The sequence below is a fragment of the Syngnathus floridae genome, chromosome 7 (genome assembly GCF_059516105.1).
Source record: "Syngnathus floridae isolate MCC-2025c chromosome 7, RoL_Sflo_1.0, whole genome shotgun sequence".
Lineage (NCBI taxonomy): Eukaryota > Metazoa > Chordata > Actinopteri > Syngnathiformes > Syngnathidae > Syngnathus > Syngnathus floridae.
Window position 1 is genome coordinate 5,308,722 of NC_142419.1, and position 19,673 is coordinate 5,328,394.

The following is a 19,673-nucleotide window of genomic DNA, read 5'->3' on the forward strand; positions in this document are numbered from 1 at the left end:
CCTTTTTACGAGTGTATAAAAGTGATCAAGTCGTCACAAAAATCACGAAAAAAATCTTATACAAGCCGCACCTGACTATAAACCGCAGGATTCAAAATTTTGGAAAAAAGTCGTGGCTTATAGTCCGGAAATTACGGTAATCAGTTCCTAGATGCTGGTCAGATTTTGCGCACCTTTCAGGGTGAAGAAATATGTGATTAGGGATTATACAATTTAAATTAATCATTTAATTCAAAACTGCATGTGAAGGGCATTAGAATTTAGCGGTCCCACTTTGATGTATTTTAATAGTTTGTTGACAGTTCTAAGACTTTGGGGAAGTAAGTTATCGACATAATATTTTAGCCAGTGATTTCATGGCTCACGTCCAAGAGAACACAGATAAAGTCAGAAAGTGAAACTCAAACTGATACTGCTGTGATCTGATATAAGACTGGATTAGGGAGTATCTTTTAAAGCCTTGTTTCAAATGGAGGAATTGTGATAAAAGATCACATTTTTATCCAATAAAAAAGAGGAAAAAGACAAATCTCTGTGTCAAAACAAGCCAACAACTCATTTTAGTACCATGAAAATTATGATACAGTGACTATTCACCCAACCAAATGATAACATCCTTCCCTTTAGAAACATTTTGCAGGAAATGGGGTCAAAATACAAAAAGTCCTGCCTAGCTACAAAAACAGATATGCTCAAACCTCATTGAATAAAGTACATAAGTAGACAAATAAATAAAAGAAACATTTTAAGCATATACCTACACACCAAATCAATAAAGAAGACATAACTCGACATTTTTGATAAGTGGTGATGAGAAAGGTTTTTATAGCTTTATGAGCTGATATATTTCTGAGCACTTTGAAATAACAAATGACTTTTGATATATTGCCTAAATAGCTTAATGACCCTTAAGGAACTGTGTAATGCATGCCTGATGTTTTTTCTCTGAATCATGGACACGACCAGAGTCGTCTTGACCGTTCAGTACTTGATTGTATCTTGTGTTTTGACTAATGCTAGACGCCAGTTTTTGATTACTACTGAACGCTCTGCACAGAGGGAAATAGTTTGCCTAACAAAGAAAAGATACGGTTGGAAGCATGATTAAACTAAGAATAAGCAAAGACATGATGTATCAAAAGAATAGCAATAGATTAATGATGTCACAGCCAAAAGCTAACATAATTTCGTACAAAATGACAAAATTAAAAGAATCCAGCAGTACGACAGTGTATGTCCAAGATTGGAGAAGAATGTTCACAGGAAGGTCACGTGGAGATAAAACCAGCAGGTGCCAGAAGGAGCCACCCAAAGACTCGGCCAAAGATGATCGCCAAGGCCGAAAGACGGGAGGGAAGACAACAGCCCCCACCCGAGAACTCGGCCAAAGATGATCGCCAAGGCCGAAAGACAGGATGGAAGACAACAGCCCCCCTCCACACACACATACACCAACAGCCCCCCACCTCCACACCGAATCGCCCATAATCAGCACCACTCCCATGCAAGCAGACTCTCCTTCGAACTTGCCCCACCCCGAAGACTCATCGCCCATCAATCCCGGCCCACAATGTGCTACTGAATATAAAACTGATCTAACAACCTTGGACTTTGCCTTTTCTGAATGGAGACTTTCCGCTCTTGAAGGGCCCAGCGCTGTATTGTACTTTCCTGAAAACACAGCTTTTTGAACAAGAATTGTGATTGAACTCAACCAATCTGTGTAAGTCTAATTTCTGCTTCAGTGTCTGCATTTTTCTAAATCTGAAGAAATAAAACGAGCACGCAGTGAGTAAATTGGATAACAGGTGATTGGCAAAGGCTTTTGCCGTGAGGCGCAGATAACGCGCTCCCTAAATTGTGGACAGAATCCAGCAATTTAAAATCTGTTATTTTTCTGGCACTTCTTTTGTGAAACAAATCATCTGATTTGCCGCAGGGTTCAAAATTTTGGAAAAAAGTTGCGGTTTATAGTCCGGAAATTACGGTAATCCTATATTTAAATCTGTTATCTCATTTTGAGCTGGAAAAGATGATTCATGCAATGTTTGCATTTTTTCTGTGGAACCTATTCTCACATCATTATGAAAACTCAACTCTCGGCATTCTGAAATGCCCTAAAATGCCACAAGATGGGCCCAAAAGCCGGGTCCGGGTACAACAAAGTACTGTAAACTGAAGTGATACTAGATTGAGAGAAAAATCTTTGTCTCTCGGGAGAAAGCTAAATTAAGCATAGGGCTGCTCGATTGCGGGTAAAATTGTCATCAGAATTATTTTGTTCAATGTTAAAATCACAATTATTTATATGATTATGTTTTTGAAATTGAAACAGCATTTATTGGACATGTTTTAAAAGAGAAATGTTCCTATTAAATATGTACTGGGTCTCCATTCTCTACACTCTCAAAACAGAAAGTCCAAATAATAATTTTTCCTCGATTATATGAATTTTGCGATTGTGTAGCCAAAATCGTAATAATGTTTAAAATCCAATTAATTGAGCAGCCCTAATTGGGCATCGGCTGTTAATTGACATTATGGAGTGACTTTGCTGCATGTTATTCTAAACACTCTTTTTTTCAAATTCCAGTCATTTGTGACTCATTTATTTTTTAGGGTAATGTTGACGAGTCTGAAACATCAAACTGTTTTATAATCATTGTTTATTTTCCTGTTTAAATTATGCGGTAGGCAATTATAAACAGTTTTAGGGAGTAAGTCATATTCTCGCATTTGTTTTGCAATAGGAGATAGGGCTAAGTCATATGTAGGCATGTTAAAAACACAACAGACGTGAAGTTCTGAAAACAAACATGAATCAAAAAGCCCTTCGAAATGAAATTGTTTGCCTGGTTGACAATCAGAAATTTAGTACACAATACTTATTGCTTGTGATTTTGTTAGAAGTGTTGTTTCTCCATCTAATTATGTGAATGTCGGCTTGCTGAAATTATAGATGGCTTTAGATAGACATCTTTCTCAGCACAATGAGAGCAGAAATAGCAGAAAAAACAACTGACCTCCTCCAGTTGTTTCTCTCTGATGTTGTTCAGCTCTTTCTTGTGCTCCTCCCTCAGCGCTTCCAGTTTCTTTTCATGGTCACGCTGCACTTCTTCCCGCACTTCCACGAGCAAATCAGACAGCTGCACAAGGAAAAGTACGGTCGAATGAAAGCTTTATCATAGTGAATTTGCAAAGTACTTCAAATAGAGTACCTCTCTGTGGTACTTTGCAAGCTGCTCTTCAGGACGTGGACCAACCAACTCCCTCCTGCTCTCGGTACCAATAACCTTTAAGCACACAAAAAACAGACAGTAAAAAAATTACCATTAAGATGTTGTGTCTCGTTAACATGCTCATTGCTGGGGTTTTTTAATAATAAAAAAAAAATTATCAACTACCTCCCGTTTAAAAGAGCTTAGTTTCTCTTCTTGGAGTTTCTTTTTTTCTGCTCGCAGCTTCCCGTCTGACTCCGCCTTCAGACGCTCAATCTCCAAGTTATTCTGAGTCTCCAACTTGTCACGTTCTGCTGCCTTTTCCTCTTCAAGTGTGATACGCAAGTCTTTCAGCATAGCTTCACTCTCCTCCCTGAACACAAAAAAATAGCTACACGTCAACATTCTAGCAATTAAAGCTTAGTACATTCCTTTCATGTGACCATTCATCGTATTCATCTATTATGTTTACAATTTGGACAAATAAATCATTTAATGTTTGTATCAGTATTAATATAATTATTATTAAATCCACATGAACATTCAAGCAATTCAAGCAAGCAACGATTTGTGTTTTTCCATTATAAAAATAATTTCATGCAGCAAGTGCTCCTGTGCACCTTCGTGACTCTGACCTGAGCTCGTGAAGCTGCCTCTCTCTCTCCTTCAAAGCAGATTCTTTTAGTGCCTCCAGGATCCGGTCAGACTCCATGTTCAGCCTTACCTCCTCTTCTTGTCTCTTGGACAGAAGATGCTGTTTTAGAGTCCTGACAAGGCAGAAAAAACAAACAAACAAACAAACAAACAAACAAACAAACAAACAAACAAACAAACAAACAAACAAACAAACAAACAAACAAACAAACTCATAGTGGGTGTTTTTCAACAGTAAATGTTATTTGGTATTAACATGCAAATGACACATTATGATGACCTTACACATCTTGGATTAGATACCACTCAAAATGAATGCGGTTCTTGCTAAAACAAGAAATATTTGAAAATGGTGAAAAGTGACATGTAGATGACATTGTTTTAGTCCAGCCATCCATTATCTGTACCACTTGTCCCCACGGGGGTTGCGGGCGTGCTGGAGCCTATCCCAGCCGTCATCGGGCAGTAGGCGGGGGACACCCTGAATTGGTTGCCAGCCAAACGCGGGGCACACAGAGCTGAACAACCATCACACTCGCACTCAATCGGCATGGCCTATCATGCATGTTTTTGGGATGTGGGAGGAAATGGGAGGACCTGGAGAAAACCCACGCAGGCACTGGGAGAACATGCAAACTCCACACAGGAAGGGTCAGAGGTGGAATGTAACCCGTACCCTCTGAAATGTGAGGCGGACGTGCTAACCAGTACCCCACTGTGCTTCCCATTGTTTCAGTATCATTGATAATTACTAGAACTGTGAGACTGGAAAATAACAAATCGTAGTATCCTGGCTATAGGACCATAATTTGTTAGCTCTGCAGAGAAAAAAAGTTTACGCCGATGATCTGTTGAATTTGTTAGCTTCTTTATCCTTTTTGTATTAGATTTCTCACATCTACCATTTGATTGACAAAGAGATGATTCTAAACAAAACATAACGTTTCAAAATACAAAGTGCTGATAAAAAACATCGACAAATTGAACGTGATTATGATAGTACCTGAGTTTTTCTTCACTCTCTTCTGTTAGTTTTATCTCCTCCTGTTCTTTGCTTCTCAGCTCCTCTTGGAGGAGACAATTTCTTTGTTCCTTCTCCTGCATTAATTGGACCTTCTCTGCCTCCTCCTCTCTCTTTATTTCCTCCATGAAGAGAGAGATTCTCATCTCCTTCTCTCTTTTCAAACGTTCCTTCTCCTCTTCTTCCTCTCTGCTCATTGTCTCCTGAAGATTAAACGATCTACTTTTCTTCTCCCCCATTATTTGCTCATTGCGGTTCTCCACTACCGAAACGATATTGCCATGCTTCCTGTCAAGCTCACTGCTCCTCTCGTTTAGACTCTTTTCCTTTTCAATATTCCTCCACTCATTTCCTTCCTCCCGGTCTTCTTTCTTCTCGTTTTTCCAGATTCCAAAGTTTTCTTTCTCCAATGTGGTCACATAATTCTGTGTGGCAGTTTCTCCTTCGTTGATTTGGGCATTGGAAGTTCTGGACAGTCGACCTCTAGATGTTTCAGGCCTGGGTAGATTCACACCTGAGCTGAGACCAGTTGCTGTTTGTTGGCTCCCAACATTTGATTGGTGGAGCACGAGTCTTTCTACTTTTGGATATTCCGCTTTGTCTTTGACAGCAAACTGCAAACGCCTTAGGAGAAAGCACATTTTGAATGTCAATTCATTAGAATGACTTGCCTCTGGAGTCCTTCATGACAATGTTCATTAATTTTAATAGTCACTACTCTGAGAACAGAAAATGTGATTTTCATTCATTTATCAATTTTAAAAATTTGTGTAGTCCAGGGGTCACCAACCTTTCTTAAACCAAGAGCTACTTCCTGGGTACTGATTAAGCCAAAGGGCTACCAGTTTGACACAGACTTCTGAAATAGCCAATTTGCTCAATTTGGCTTTCACTGTGCTATTATTGTCAGTTCCAGTTCACATGCAAGTGTGATTTTAACAAGAATAGCAAAAATACAGTCAAAACTTGGTTTTTGACCACAATCCGTTCCAGAAGGCGGTTCGAGAAGCGAATCGGTCGAATTCCGAATCTATTTTTCCCATTACAAATAATGTAAAAAAATTTAATCCGTTTCAAGACAAAAAAACCCCCGCCTTTTTTAAAAAAAATGTCATTTGCGCATATTTGTCCGATCGCGCAACTGCAGCGCACCGTCGAACGCGGAACCGTAACGTGTCGCCCACCGCGCAACTGCACCGCGCTGGGCGCATTATTGTGACAGAGCCGTCGCTGACATTTAGAAAATATTTTTAAAGTCCTGATGTACATTCCAAAATTTAAGTGGACCTCAGTGCCCAGGGAGCTTAATTTGGTCCAGTCGCGCAACCGCAGGGCGCCGGGCGCTCACTGTCGCATTGCTTTAATAGCGTCTTTGTGTTTTACGATGGCTTTACTGCTTTACTTGCTTTCTTTGGAGGCATGATTAGGGGTTTATACAATCCTCAAAGTAACGAAAATACAATAACAACGGAGTCAGTCGGCATCCGGGCCACGCAGTCGGGTTTTCTCGGGTCCTCCCGGCTCATCTCGCGAGGTTCAACCTCCGAATTTTGTTCGACAACCGAAGCAAAAAAATCTCGAATTTTCCGATTTGTTCGAGAACCTGGACGTTAGAAAACCGAGGTTTGACTGTAAAATAAATTGATACAGCTCACTGACAAGTGCCGCTATTTGAGCTAATTTTAGAAGAGTCCTGCGGGCGACTCATGCGGTCCTCACGGGCGACCTGATGCCCGCGGGCAACGTGTTGGTGACCCCTGGTGTAGTCTATCTATGAGTTTCTTACGTTTGGTTGAAATGTATAGGAAAAATGAGTGGCAGTGCATTAGAAACACAAGGTAGTTGGTGTCTGGAGTCTATTCTGTAGAAACAATTTCACCATAAACATTCGTTTACTATAGATAAACAGCATGGAAGCAACTAACCTCTTGGCAGTCTCGCCCTTTATGTACTTATCCATCTCATCTTTCTTTACTTCTTCATCATCATTATCCTCTAATGGACTCACAGAGCCAGACAGATCGGAAAAGTCCAAAACCTTTTCCGACATCTAGGTGGAGACAAAAAAAATACCTTACCAAACAAGTTGTCCCGAATCACTGGCCTTAACTTTGCTATAGTAATATGTGCAAAAAAAATTTTCAAATGTAAGCAAACTATGACAAATAAAATATTTCCCAGCCCACATTCATTGTACCTTTTCTACAGATATAGAGATAATCTAGTTTTGTCTTGTGCTGCTTTCCAAATGTGAGCGCACATTCGCACTGAGCAGACATGACCAATAAAAATTAGTCGGGAGTCACGGTTTTGGCCGTATCTGATATACTGTAGCATGACCACAGAGATTTATTGCTTTAACTAAGTTTTATTGACCAAGAGTGTCCCTCAATTGCAGCACATACTTCTGTAGAGGGTGAACTGTTAAACGTTTGGGGGAGTGATATATCTTTTTCAGAGACAGACACAGACACACAAAAAATCATTCAAGTGAAGGATAGATAAAGTCACATTGCATAATCACAATACCTTCACAATTATGGAGGATGAACCCTGCTTAATGTCATCGCTGGAATCAGAATGCTGCAATCACACGCGCACACATGCAATCACCTAATTGACGATAACAGCACTTAACCACTGTGGATATGGATACATGGATTTGCTTTTATCAAATGTGCATGTGCGCACATTTGATAAAAGCGCGTGCACACACACACGAACACACATACACACGCGCAGACACACACACACACACACACACACACAAAATCAGTGTCCAGAGAAGCCATATCGCTGCAAATGCTATGCTTCTGTTGTGCAAACCAACCAGTGTTGCCAAAACAAAGTGAGCATGCGTGCAGAAAAACAAGACAACTTAAATGACCAAGGATTTGGTTGGAAAGCTGTCTCTGGCCAATATATCACACATTAAAATAAGACGCAAAACATGAATAGCCTGCATCCTTATTATCTGCATGTGCTCCTTAAGACTGAGGTTGGATTTTGGGGACTCGCCCCGCATGGAAAGGTAAGCTAGCAACATGTCATGTGAGCACACAGCACGCAGAGATTTAAAAGCAAACCCTACCTCTGCAGGAAGGAGGGATATATTATTCACGCTCTCCATCTTGCCAGGTTTCCTCTTTTGGTGAGACACTGTAAGGACGTCAAGTCTTGCTTCCTTGCCGCGCTGCGCAGATTGAATTGTTGCCATCTCAAACATCTCAATGGCCTCCTCTTCTTCATTCAAATATGCTGATTGAGCTTTTTGGGCGTCTAATTCATCTTTCAACTCTTTTCTCCCCCCCTGCGTTTCTCCATGATCACTGGCTACACAACTTTCCAAAACTTCCTCATCATCTGTCAATTTTCTCTGACTCAGGGAGCATCGCTCCAAATCACCATGACTTTCACCATCCTCTTCCTCTATTCCGTCATGTTCACCATCATTATCTGTGGTACTCTGATGCACAACTCCCTCATAATCAGTTTCCTTCACATCTGTGTCATTTTTTTGGGAGTCTTCAACAATATTATTGCCTTTCTCTTTCTCCTGCACATCTTTGTCCATTACTTCTGCACATTCTATTGTCTCCTTGTCATCATGCTGGACTGTCTCGGGTCTGTCATCTTTGTCTCCGACCTTGTCCAAATTTTCCTCATCTAGTAAAAAATCTATTCCTCCACCATCACTTTTGTCTTTCTTTTCACTTTCATAATCACTGGATGGCTTATGCTCAGTTTCTGGAGTGTCATGACCTCCCCCCTCATCCCCCTTTTTGTCTCTACTTTTTTCATCTGCTTCCTCATATTTAATTTGGGTCTTTTTTTTGTACTCAGTCTCCTCAAAAGGCTCTCCTTCGATCATAGTCTCATTGAGATGGTGTCGAGCTGCCAGAGGGGATAAGCGGCGGCCCCTCAAAGAGTCCTTGGGTAAACAGTCCATCCATTCCAAACAGACACAAGGAAGAGAAAAGTAGGAAGGGGTAGTGAGGGGAAGCAGGCAGACAAACAAAAGTCAGATCATTTTAACATGCATGCAGAGATAGTGGCAGTGATAATCTTGACAAATAACATGCAGGACTGGCTGGTGGTGTTTTGAAAGAAACATTAGATGACAAACAGTCAGTACGCATGGAAAATACAGAACATGGCAAATAAAGACACATGCATGTGATTAAAAACAAGCTTTCTTGTATAAGAATTACCATTACAAATTAGTCAGTTATTAAGCAAGCAAAGCAATCAAATACAAGCTTTCCCTTACATAATATGTAAGGGAAAATTTTGGTCTGTTGAGCGCACTGGTGTATGTGTGCCGCGCCCATTAAAAACAAAATCAATCCTAAATTTAAGTGGAAATTAGCAATTAAAAAAATCACTTTGTCATAGTTTTTCAAACTCTTAATATAAATCTGTCATTAGGAAAATGATATAGGGGGGAAATCATCACTCTCAAAATTGGCATGATGATTTCAAAATTGCTATGACGATTCCAAATAGCTGTCATTTTTTTAAGCACATCAATTTTTTTTTCTCCACATCTTACCAGATGTGCGAAATTCTATTGATAAACTAAAGTAAGACTTGTCAATTTATTTCAAATGGAATTATCTCCAAATACATAGCAGCTTGTTTGTACAGTCACAGTTAAGACATGCACAGCGCCCAATAGGTCTGCTCTGTACTATCAAGATCTGCAAACAAAAAGCTAGTGTAGTAGGAATTAAAAGGACTGCCTTTTATCTTAACCTTGCAGCCATAGGCATATCATTCCAAGTTCTATTTTATTTTATCCTTCTTTGTTGGGGGGATTGAAACCTTGTAACTATCCCATCTTAGTGTTTTATTTACATACGTACATAGACATTTATCTCATACTTTTTAAGAAAATGATGAACCTATAGCTCTAAAACTCGACGTGAAAGAGAAAAATTGAAGGAAAAAATTTTTTATTCCACACCCCAAATTAAAAAAAACAATTAAAAAAAAAAACATTGAACCTAAGTCATCATAAATTTTGTTCCACAATGCAATTAATGATTTTACTGAGTAGAAGCAGAGAACTGACAAGAACCTGATGCACCCAGGATACGGAAAATCCTCAAACAAGCAGTGTTCTGGTTAAAGCCATTAGGCGGCTAAACTGGGTGAAAAAGCTTGGGGCTTATAGGTACTAATGTCTATAAACCATGAGGATCCTGCAGTGAGCACAGGTCCGCATAGTGTGATTCTCTAATTTGTGATGGGTCTTATTTAATATGAACTATAAATAACAAAAACACGAGGATGACCATGCTGTTGGAATTCAGATGGCAAAACAGTAGCAGTGACAGTAGGTAGAGAATAGGACAAAGAGGAAGGTACAGTGGCAGCCATGCCCATAGGATAGATCCCAGCAGCACAGAAGCTACTCAAACACATCCTGGGTCATGGTGCAAATTTCACAAAAGATACAAAGAGAGAAAGATGAAAGAAAGATACAAAGGAGGATAAGATGGAAATATGATTAAATTAGAGAATGGTGAAGAGGTAGTGAACTTGTAAACACTTGTCACAAAGACAATAACAATTTTATCAAAACTAGAAACAGAGACAACTGATGCTTTGTGTTGATCAAAGTCAGCTGGAACAGCAACCACTGGAGTTTTCTGACAATTAAACTATTCCAGATGTAATCTCAAAAAATGCATCCCAATTAAGCATCGAGAACTCAATAAAGTCCACATCTCATTGAAGACACCAACTAATATCATGAAGCGCCTCAGCTTCAGTGAACTCTTGATTTACAAAGACAGATTCACCTTTTTATACCCGAATGTAATTCTTGTATAAGAATTACCATTACAAATTAGTCAGTTATTAAGCAAGAAAAGCATTCAAATACAAAAAATATTTTTTTTCTGTTCAGAAATGTGAATAACTATTATTTAATGCATTAATAAATCACTTTAATATGTTCCCGTGTTTTGTAAAGTACTAACTTCAAACATTCCTGGATTATAACTACCGTATTTTCCGGACTATAAAGCGCACCGAACTATAAGGCGCACCTTCAATAAATGGCCCATTTTAAAACTTTGTCCATATATAAGGCGCACTGGACTATAAGGCGCACCATTAATGCATTAATTTTCTGATACAGTCCTGTATAGGGGCCAACCATTCGCACCGACATTCCACGAACCATTACCATTGTGAATGAACTTGTAAATATGTAACTATATCCTTTACCATATCCTTTGCAGATAGGTTGATATTGCAAATGAGAAACTGTTGTCAATTGCACTACCAGAAAAGTTAAAGATTAAAATAATACCGTATTTGCCGGTGTATTGGTCGACCTTGTTCGATCCAATATCGACCGAAAAAAATCGACCTCGACTTATACACCGAGTCATAAAATTTAACTTCGTATTCATCGCTTCAAATGTGATGGTAACCAAGGCCGTTTCTCATGCATCTCATTGTGCGTTGCACTTAGAAAATTTGAACCGGGCGGCGTGCGCGAGTGCGCGGCCCGCTGGAAGTCGAATGAGGCGCCGCGACCACCTCCGCGGTGCTTATAAACAGCCGATCCGTTCGGCGGGGGCTATTTTCGGCCACTTGGCTCGTGCGCACGGCCTCCCGGATGTGCCGGGCGGGTGCGCGAGCTCGCCGGCCGCTGGAAGTCGAATGAGGCGCCGCGACCACCTCCGCGGTGCTTATAAACAGCCGATCCGCTCGGCGGGGGCTATTTTCGGCCACTTGGCTCGTGCGCACGGCCTCCCGGATGTGCCGGGCGGGTGCGCGAGCTCGCCGGCCGCTGGAAGTCGAATGAGGCGCCGCGACCACCTCCGCGGTGCTTATAAACAGCCGATCCGCTCGGCGGGGGCTATTTTCGGCCACTTGGCTCGTGCGCACGGCCTCCCGGATGTGCCGGGCGGGTGCGCGAGCTCGCCGGCTGCTGGAAGTCGAATGAGGCGCCGCGACCACCTCCGCGGTGCTTATAAACAGCCGATCCGCTCGGCGGGGGCTATTTTCGGCCACTTGGCTCGTGCGCACGGCCTCCCGGATGTGCCGGGCGGGTGCGCGAGCTCGCCGGCCGCTGGAAGTCAAATGTGATGGTAACCAAGGCCGTTTCTCATGCATCTCATTGTGCGTTGCACTTAGAAAATTTGAACCGGGCGGCGTGCGCGAGTGCGCGGCCCGCTGGAAGTCGAATGAGGCGCCGCGACCACCTCCGCGGTGCTTATAAACAGCCGATCCGCTCGGCGGGGGCTATTTTCGGCCACTTGGCTCGTGCGCACGGCCTCCCGGATGTGCCGGGCGGGTGCGCGAGCTCGCCGGCCGCTGGAAGTCGAATGAGGCGCCGCGACCACCTCCGCGGTGCTTATAAACAGCCGATCCGCTCGGCGGGGGCTATTTTCGGCCACTTGGCTCGTGCGCACGGCCTCCCGGATGTGCCGGGCAGGTGCGCGAGCTCGCCGGCCGCTGGAAGTCGAATGAGGCGCCGCGACCACCTCCGCGGTGCTTATAAACAGCCGATCCGCTCGGCGGGGGCTATTTTCGGCCACTTGGCTCGTGCGCACGGCCTCCCGGATGTGCCGGGCGGGTGCGCGAGCTCGCCGGCCGCTGGAAGTCGAATGAGGCGCCGCGACCACCTCCGCGGTGCTTATAAACAGCCGATCTGCTCGGCGGGGGCTATTTTCGGCCACTTGGCTCGTGCGCACGGCCTCCCGGATGTGCCGGGCGGGTGCGCGAGCTCGCCGGCCGCTGGAAGTCCAATGAGGCGCCGCGATCTCCTCCGCGGTGCTTATAAAGTGCCGATCCGCTCGGCTTGGAGCTATTTCCGGCCTCCCGTTGGTGCCGGGCGGCGTGCGCGAGCTCGCCGGCCGCGATCTCCTCCGCGGTGCTTATAAACAGCCGCATGCGCACGGCCTCCCGGAATTTGAACACATTTCGTCAATAAATTTCGCATATTGAATTTTGAAGTTTAATATAATGCAACAATTGAGCTCGACTTATACAAAGGATATATCATAAAATCGTAAATTTCCGTCGAATTTTAGGGGGTCGACTTATACACCGAGTCGACCTGTACACCGGCAAATACGGTAACAAATTAACAATTTTATGAAAATAGAATGAATTTTTTATTAGATGTATTAAGTTTGTTTTATTGTTGTTATTGTTGTATGAATAAGAAGGTTGATATTTGTGTTTGTGACTGCAGTAAACAGGCCAGGTTGCATCATGTCAGATTTTTAATCCAAATCAAATCATTTCCCATTTTATCTTTTTCATTTCAACTTCAGACGCAACAAATTACTTTATAATCACAAAATAATGATCCATAGTCCTTTTGATTTATGATTCATAGTCTTCAGCGGGCCACTTATAATTGATTTTATGACACATTGCTTCGGGCTAGTTTAAATTTAGACGCGGGCCGGAATTTGTTCCATATATAAGGCACACCGGACTATAAGGCGCACTGTCGGCTTTTGAGAAAATTTGAGGTTTTAGGTGCGCCTTATAGTCAGGAAAATATGGTAATTACTTTTTGCATCATAGTAATATGTTTTCTTTTAAAAGTTTCTACATAGTACATGCATTAGCATTTACAGGGGAGAACATTAATTTAATTTCCAACGCTGCTAATTTAGAACAGTCCATGGCATAAACCTTATATTGGGAGATCGTCTCATAAATTTAATAAGCACTGTGTATGGATGAGGGTCTTTGAATAGTGTGTGGTGCAGTCATGGGGGAAAGAAAACTTATCAAACATCCATTTCTCCCAAAAATTTAGATATAGTCGGCTTTTTGTAGAAATTTTAGGATAAATCTAAAAGGCACTACAACCTTTAAAACTCTGTTCAGTGTTTCAGTACTTCTTGCACAGATTTCTGTCCTCTAAAAGGGAGCTTCTTTTTTTCTTTAAATAGGCGCCTAACCCCTCCCACCCCATGACATCCACTTCTATGCCTTTCTGCAATGCTTCTCTGTTGCCACCTGCTGAATACACCTGAATACCATTTCTAATACTGATTCATGGATCAAGGACCTGTTCTATATCGACATTAAGCTCCTTGTGAGAGAACAGCAAGTACTGTAAAAAGTACTGAAATATTGAACAAGTAGACATGTGCACTGAAAGGTTCAGAGAACGTCAAATTAAATTCCCATGGAGCTGTTACAGTAGATTTTATATCCATATAGAAATTTCGCTATCTCAATATTCTTAACTCTGTATGAGTAGTTTGTCAAATTAAATTCCCATGGAAATGTTAGGGTAGATTTTAAATCCATATAGAAATTAAACTATCTACATTTTCTTAACGCTGTATGAGTAGTTTGTCATTGCTTTGCTTGATTGAGGAAATATTAGCTATGACTAAAATGTATATAACGCCTATAAATATCAAGCCATAACTAAAATGAACACATACAAAAATGTTTCATTTTAAATGAAAAATGAAGAACAGTCGCAAAAAAAAAAAAAAGAGACCAACACCTTTGTATTTATGTATGTGTTATGAGCATACCTGTCGAGATGGTGGTTCAGAACTCTGGCCTCCAGATATGTCCTGCATTTCTGGTTCAGTCCTTTCCTCTACTCGTGCTGCTGCACCACCGTCACTGTCCTGACCAACACCCGTGTGCACGTAAACACAAACACACACACACACAAGCACACACACACACACACACGCATCATAAGAAACATGGTCCTAAAGTAAGGTGTAAAAAGGGAAATAAACAAATCAACTATACCATCAAAAAGAAATTCCAATAAGGCATTAAAAATGTTTTTTTAGTGTTCTGTGTACCTCATATATTATGCCCTCTCTGAGGTCATCCAGATTCAGGTGGAGGTTCATCAGTTGCCGGTCTGAAGACCGCTGACTTGACTTAAAAAAAAAAAAAAAAAAACATCACATCATCAAAGAACCAACTGCTATTGTCGATTTTTTTGCCCAAACTGCCTTTTAGCTAATTTCTGAATCGATATACTGCACCTCATTTTCCAAGATTTCATCGTCATCATCAAACCCAGGCATGGAAAGATAAACTTTTTCTTCCTTTTTGGGGCTTAAAACATTTGCAGCACCACTGTTACGGAGTGCCTGACAAGGGAGGAAATCAAAATTAGCACTGTGCTGACTTCACCGTTATTAGATAAACACACGTGCGTGACAGAAAGTGCAATTCAAAATACAAAGTATTTTATTTATATAAAAGTAAAGTATAAAGTATTATATTTCAAAATACAAAATACAAACATTTTCTTTACTACTACTACTAGTACCACTACCACTGATAATAATAATAATTAATAATTGTCAAGGGCTCCAGTTGTAACATCAATGCAATCTTCACGATTCTATGTGTAGCATTCATTGATCCGTCTGTTTTCTGTTGCACTACCCATTTGGTGTGGCAAGGAGCTGGAGCCTATGCCAACTGACACAAAGTTAACGCCCCTCTCTCACTAAGCTCCGAATAATTGCAAGTGTTTTCGAAGGCAGCTAATGTTTTGTTCTCCTCACGTTTCGCCAGGCGGATAAAACCCAGTGCACGCAAAGCGACAGATGATCATTCATACTCACATTCATTCATATCGTCACTGACTGGGAACTAAAATCCAGGATGCCTCTGCCTATGTTAGGTACGTTTTCCACAACAAGAGACTGTGTGTAACAACAACATAAACCTCCAAAGTTGGAAATAATCACTTCCATAAATATGCAGGTTGTATTCCAAGTTCTGTTCTAATTCAAAACAATGTTCCCATGGCCACTTGTGTAAAGTAAATGAATTTCTGGTAGGGTCATATCATAAACCAACCACCATTATATCTTTAACTATATACACAAAAGGTAAAAGGACACTAAATGTAAAACACAAGTATCTTCATACATTTTCTGTAGCACTTATTCTGATTAAAATAAAGCGAAACCACTCCGATTGGAATACACTTGACAGTAAAATACATGTAATATATTTGTGTTTGTCATTGCTACATTGCCGTAGATAATATTTGTATTGCTCATTTGCTCAGTTGCTTTCCTACATTGTAGTGAATTCCATTTACCGTATTTGCCGGTGTATTGGTCGACCTTTTTCGATCCAAAATCGACCGAAAAAAATCGACCTCGACTTATACACCGAGTCATAAAATTTAACTTCGTATTCATCGCTTCAAATGTGATGGTAACCAAGGCCGTTTCTCATGCATCTCATTGTGCGTTGCACTTAGAAAATTTGAACCGGGCGGCGTGCGCGAGTGCGCGGCCCGCTGGAAGTCGAATGAGGCGCCGCCACCACCTCCGCGGTGCTTATAAACAGCCGATCCGCTCGGCGGGGGCTATTTTCGGCCACTTGGCTCGTGCGCACGGCCTCCCGGATGTGCCGGGCGGGTGCGCGAGCTCGCCGGCCGCTGGAAGTCGAATGAGACGCCGCGACCACCTCCGCGGTGCTTATAAACAGCCGATCCGCTCGGCGGGGGCTATTTTCGGCCACTTGGCTCGTGCGCACGGCCTCCCGGATGTGCCGGGCGGGCGCGCGAGCTCGCCGGCCACTGGAAGTCGAATGAGGCGCCGCCACCACCTCCGCGGTGCTTATAAACAGCCGATTCGCTCGGCGGGGGCTATTTTCGGCCACTTGGCTCGTGCGCACGGCCTCCCGGATGTGCCGGGCGGGTGCGCGAGCTCGCCGGCCACTGGAAGTCGAATGAGGCGCCGCCACCACCTCGCGGTGCTTATAAACAGCCGATCCGCTCGGCGGGGGCTATTTTCGGCCACTTGGCTCGTGCGCACGGCCTCCCGGATGTGCCGGGCGGGTGCGCGAGCTCGCCGGCCGCTGGAAGTCGAATGAGGCGCCGCCACCACCTCCGCGGTGCTTATAAACAGCCGATCCGCTCGGCGGGGGCTATTTTCGGCCACTTGGCTCGTGCGCACGGCCTCCCGGATGTGCCGGGCGGGTGCGCGAGCTCGCCGGCCGCTGGAAGTCCAATGAGGCGCCGCGATCTCCTCCGCGGTGCTTATAAAGTGCCGATCCGCTCGGCTTGGAGCTATTTCCGGCCTCCCGTTGGTGCCGGGTGGCGTGCGCGAGCTCGCCGGCCGCGATCTCCTCCGCGGTGCTTATAAACAGCCGCATGCGCACGGCCTCCCGGAATTTGAACACATTTCGTCAATAAATTTCGCATATTGAATTTTGAAGTTTAATATAATGCAACAATTGAGCTCGACTTATACAAAGGATATATCATAAAATCGTAAATTTCCGTCGAATTTTAGGGGGTCGACTTATACACCGAGTCGACCTGTACACCGGCAAATACGGTATATCTATGATTATCATCTTACGTATTTTCCTCTTTCACTCATCTGTAAACATTTGGCTGAACTCAAAATTGTAAAACCTTTGAGCCAATTACATTTGGAGGTTCCACTGTAGTTTTGAATACACCTCGATCGTATAATTAACTAATCACAGATTACCCCTAGAGGCCGAGGAGATGTTTTGAGGCGTTCCAGCCCCCCGGACCCGAGAGGGCGTGGGAAAGCAGATCCAGAGATTGGGCCGAGGACAGGAGGATCAAGACCACCGAGAGAAACCAGGCTTCCTCGTGGAGGTGGCAAAGACCCCAACGTTGAGCTCAGGCCCTTCAAGAACAACAAAGTCAGACGTTTCCACATGTATACAGCAAATGTAATCACTTTGTTTTTGGAAATGATAGTTTTCCTCCCAAATCTTTTGATTGGTTTGATTTATTTTCTCTCTTTGTATCTTAAAGATTGAAGGTAAAACCTTTTACATAAAAATATTCAATGTATGCTATTCTGTTCTTCTGAAAATTGGAGAACCACTCACTCCACTTTTGTCTGAATCCTTCTTCTTTTTATCTTTTTTCTCCTTTTTTTCCTTCTTCTTCTTCTTGGACCCTGTAGCCCCAGCAGCAGCAGCACTCTGCAGGCGTTCACGTTCTTGGATGACGAGGCGGCGGTAGTGCTCGTCACAGGGGTGATCCCAAGTAGACTCACCAGAGGAGAAGTTGAAATAGTAGATGTCTCCTGTGACATCTTGGCTGCAAAGGGGATCACAAGTTGGCACAAAAATGACATATGTAACAGTGAGGTATCTTATCTACACTAATCAACTTTTTTTGTTATTCAAAACCTATTGGAAGCTGTGGTACTAACGTAAACTTTGACAGTGGCATGCGTCGCCAAATTTGAACTTTTGTCTTTTAAAGGTACCAATATATTCCTGGTTGGGACACATACAGATCTAACAATGACCAGGAAATTAAACAAATTGGTTTTATTTACAGGTGGACTCCTCACACGCTTGTATCCTTCTAAAGATTTCAAGACAATATTAGAAAAATATAATGCACAGCAGAATTACTACTCTGACAAGTATTATTTTCAGTATGTTTAAAAAAAGGTCCAAACACATTGATTCTTGTGCGTATGCCTTTTGTTTAGAGATGGGTTTTTTTTTTTCTGACAAATACAAGTACGAGAACTCAGTTCTTGATTAGTCACGGATATCGATACTAAGCACCAATACCATTGGTACTTTAGATTTATGAAATTTCCTTCCAAAAATGTGATGGATAAAAGTATAGCATTTCTCTTTTGCAAATTGCAATTTTCTATTCTTCTAAATTCTAACTCCTAGTTCCTGATCGCAAAACAACCACAATAGGGCGGCCGGTACTCGTATCAGCCAACATCACGAGTACCGATACTGTGAAATAAGGCTGGTATCGTCACCAATACCGATACCTGATATCGGTACTCGCCCATCCCTACTTTTGTTGTGAACATAAATTAAACAGGGAAGAAGACAGGGCAGAAGTCAGCAGGGAATGAAATCAACTGTTTCAGTTTACTCTACGCCAGTCAAGAATATAGGGACTATCTGAAATAATATCAATTGAAATAGAAATATATAGATAGAAATATGAATTTACTCTCAAAATTCTATCTACAACAATAAGTAGAACTAAGAATACTGTTATAAGTAGCTTGTTGAAGGCCTGCTGTTGACATCTCCCTGCAGATGATAAAGAAACATCAACGTGCACGAGCACCACCACTCTCGGATGTCAAGAACAGCCAGTCCTTCACCAAATGCCACATTATCCATCCAATTAATTTGGAGTGGTGGCATGGTGTTACTGGTTAGCACATCCGCCTCACAGTTTAGAGGGAGTGGGTTCGATACCATCTCCGGCCCTCCCTGTGTGAAGTTTGCATATTCTCCCCGTGCCTGCGTGCGTTTTCTCCGGGCACTCCGGTTACCTCCCACATCCCAAAAAACATACATGGTAGGCTGACTGAGCACTCCAAATTGCCCCTAGGCGTGAGTACGAGTGCGGATGGTTCAGGGTGTCCACTGATGACTGCTGGGATTGGCTCCAGCACGCCTGTGACCCCCGTGGGCACAAGCGGTACAGAAAATGGATGGATGGATGGATGGATGGATGGATGGATGGATGGATGGATGGATGGATGGATGGATGGATGGATGGATGGATGGATGGATGGATGGATGGATGGATGGATGGATGGATGGATGGATGGATGGATGGATGGATGGATGGATGGATGGATGGATGGATGGATGGATGGATGGATGGATGGATGGATGGATGGATGGATGGATGGATGGATAATTTGCAGTGATGAGTGGAATCTCAGTCTTGATGTGGTTACATTTTAAGTGCACAAATAGCTTGAAAGAATTGTAAATAAATAAAAGAAAAGTTCGCTCAGCAT

General features: G+C 42.6%; 1 protein-coding gene and 1 long non-coding RNA gene across 6 annotated transcripts in view; one reads left to right on the top strand and one right to left on the bottom strand.

Annotated features, from left to right (window-relative positions):
• LOC148394851 (uncharacterized) overlaps positions 1 to 19,673 on the bottom strand; it is a 33,298-nt gene that overhangs the window by 11,496 nt on the left and 2,129 nt on the right. For 2 of the 5 annotated variants that reach the window (XM_088380805.1, XM_088380804.1), the window contains exons 4-16: positions 17,758 to 17,971; positions 17,385 to 17,549; positions 14,901 to 15,008; positions 14,712 to 14,792; positions 14,427 to 14,525; positions 7,985 to 8,824; positions 7,423 to 7,476; positions 6,819 to 6,943; positions 4,876 to 5,517; positions 3,854 to 3,985; positions 3,405 to 3,591; positions 3,219 to 3,293; positions 3,024 to 3,146 (exon numbers count right to left, since the gene is read on the bottom strand). In XM_088380805.1, coding sequence (XP_088236931.1) covers positions 3,024 to 3,146; positions 3,219 to 3,293; positions 3,405 to 3,591; positions 3,854 to 3,985; positions 4,876 to 5,517; positions 6,819 to 6,943; positions 7,423 to 7,476; positions 7,985 to 8,824; positions 14,427 to 14,525; positions 14,712 to 14,792; positions 14,901 to 15,008; positions 17,385 to 17,549; positions 17,758 to 17,971 — 2,845 coding nt within the window. The remainder of the gene's footprint in view (positions 1 to 3,023; positions 3,147 to 3,218; positions 3,294 to 3,404; positions 3,592 to 3,853; positions 3,986 to 4,875; positions 5,518 to 6,818; positions 6,944 to 7,422; positions 7,477 to 7,984; positions 8,825 to 14,426; positions 14,526 to 14,711; positions 14,793 to 14,900; positions 15,009 to 17,384; positions 17,550 to 17,757; positions 17,972 to 19,673) is intronic. The other 3 variants (XM_088380807.1, XM_088380806.1, XM_088380808.1) reach the window with 3 other exon arrangements.
• On the top strand, positions 791 to 19,410 carry LOC148394852 (uncharacterized). Its single transcript, XR_015859434.1, has 4 exons — positions 791 to 1,723; positions 15,442 to 15,550; positions 17,391 to 17,595; positions 17,835 to 19,410. It is a non-coding gene; the product is annotated as an uncharacterized LOC148394852 (long non-coding RNA).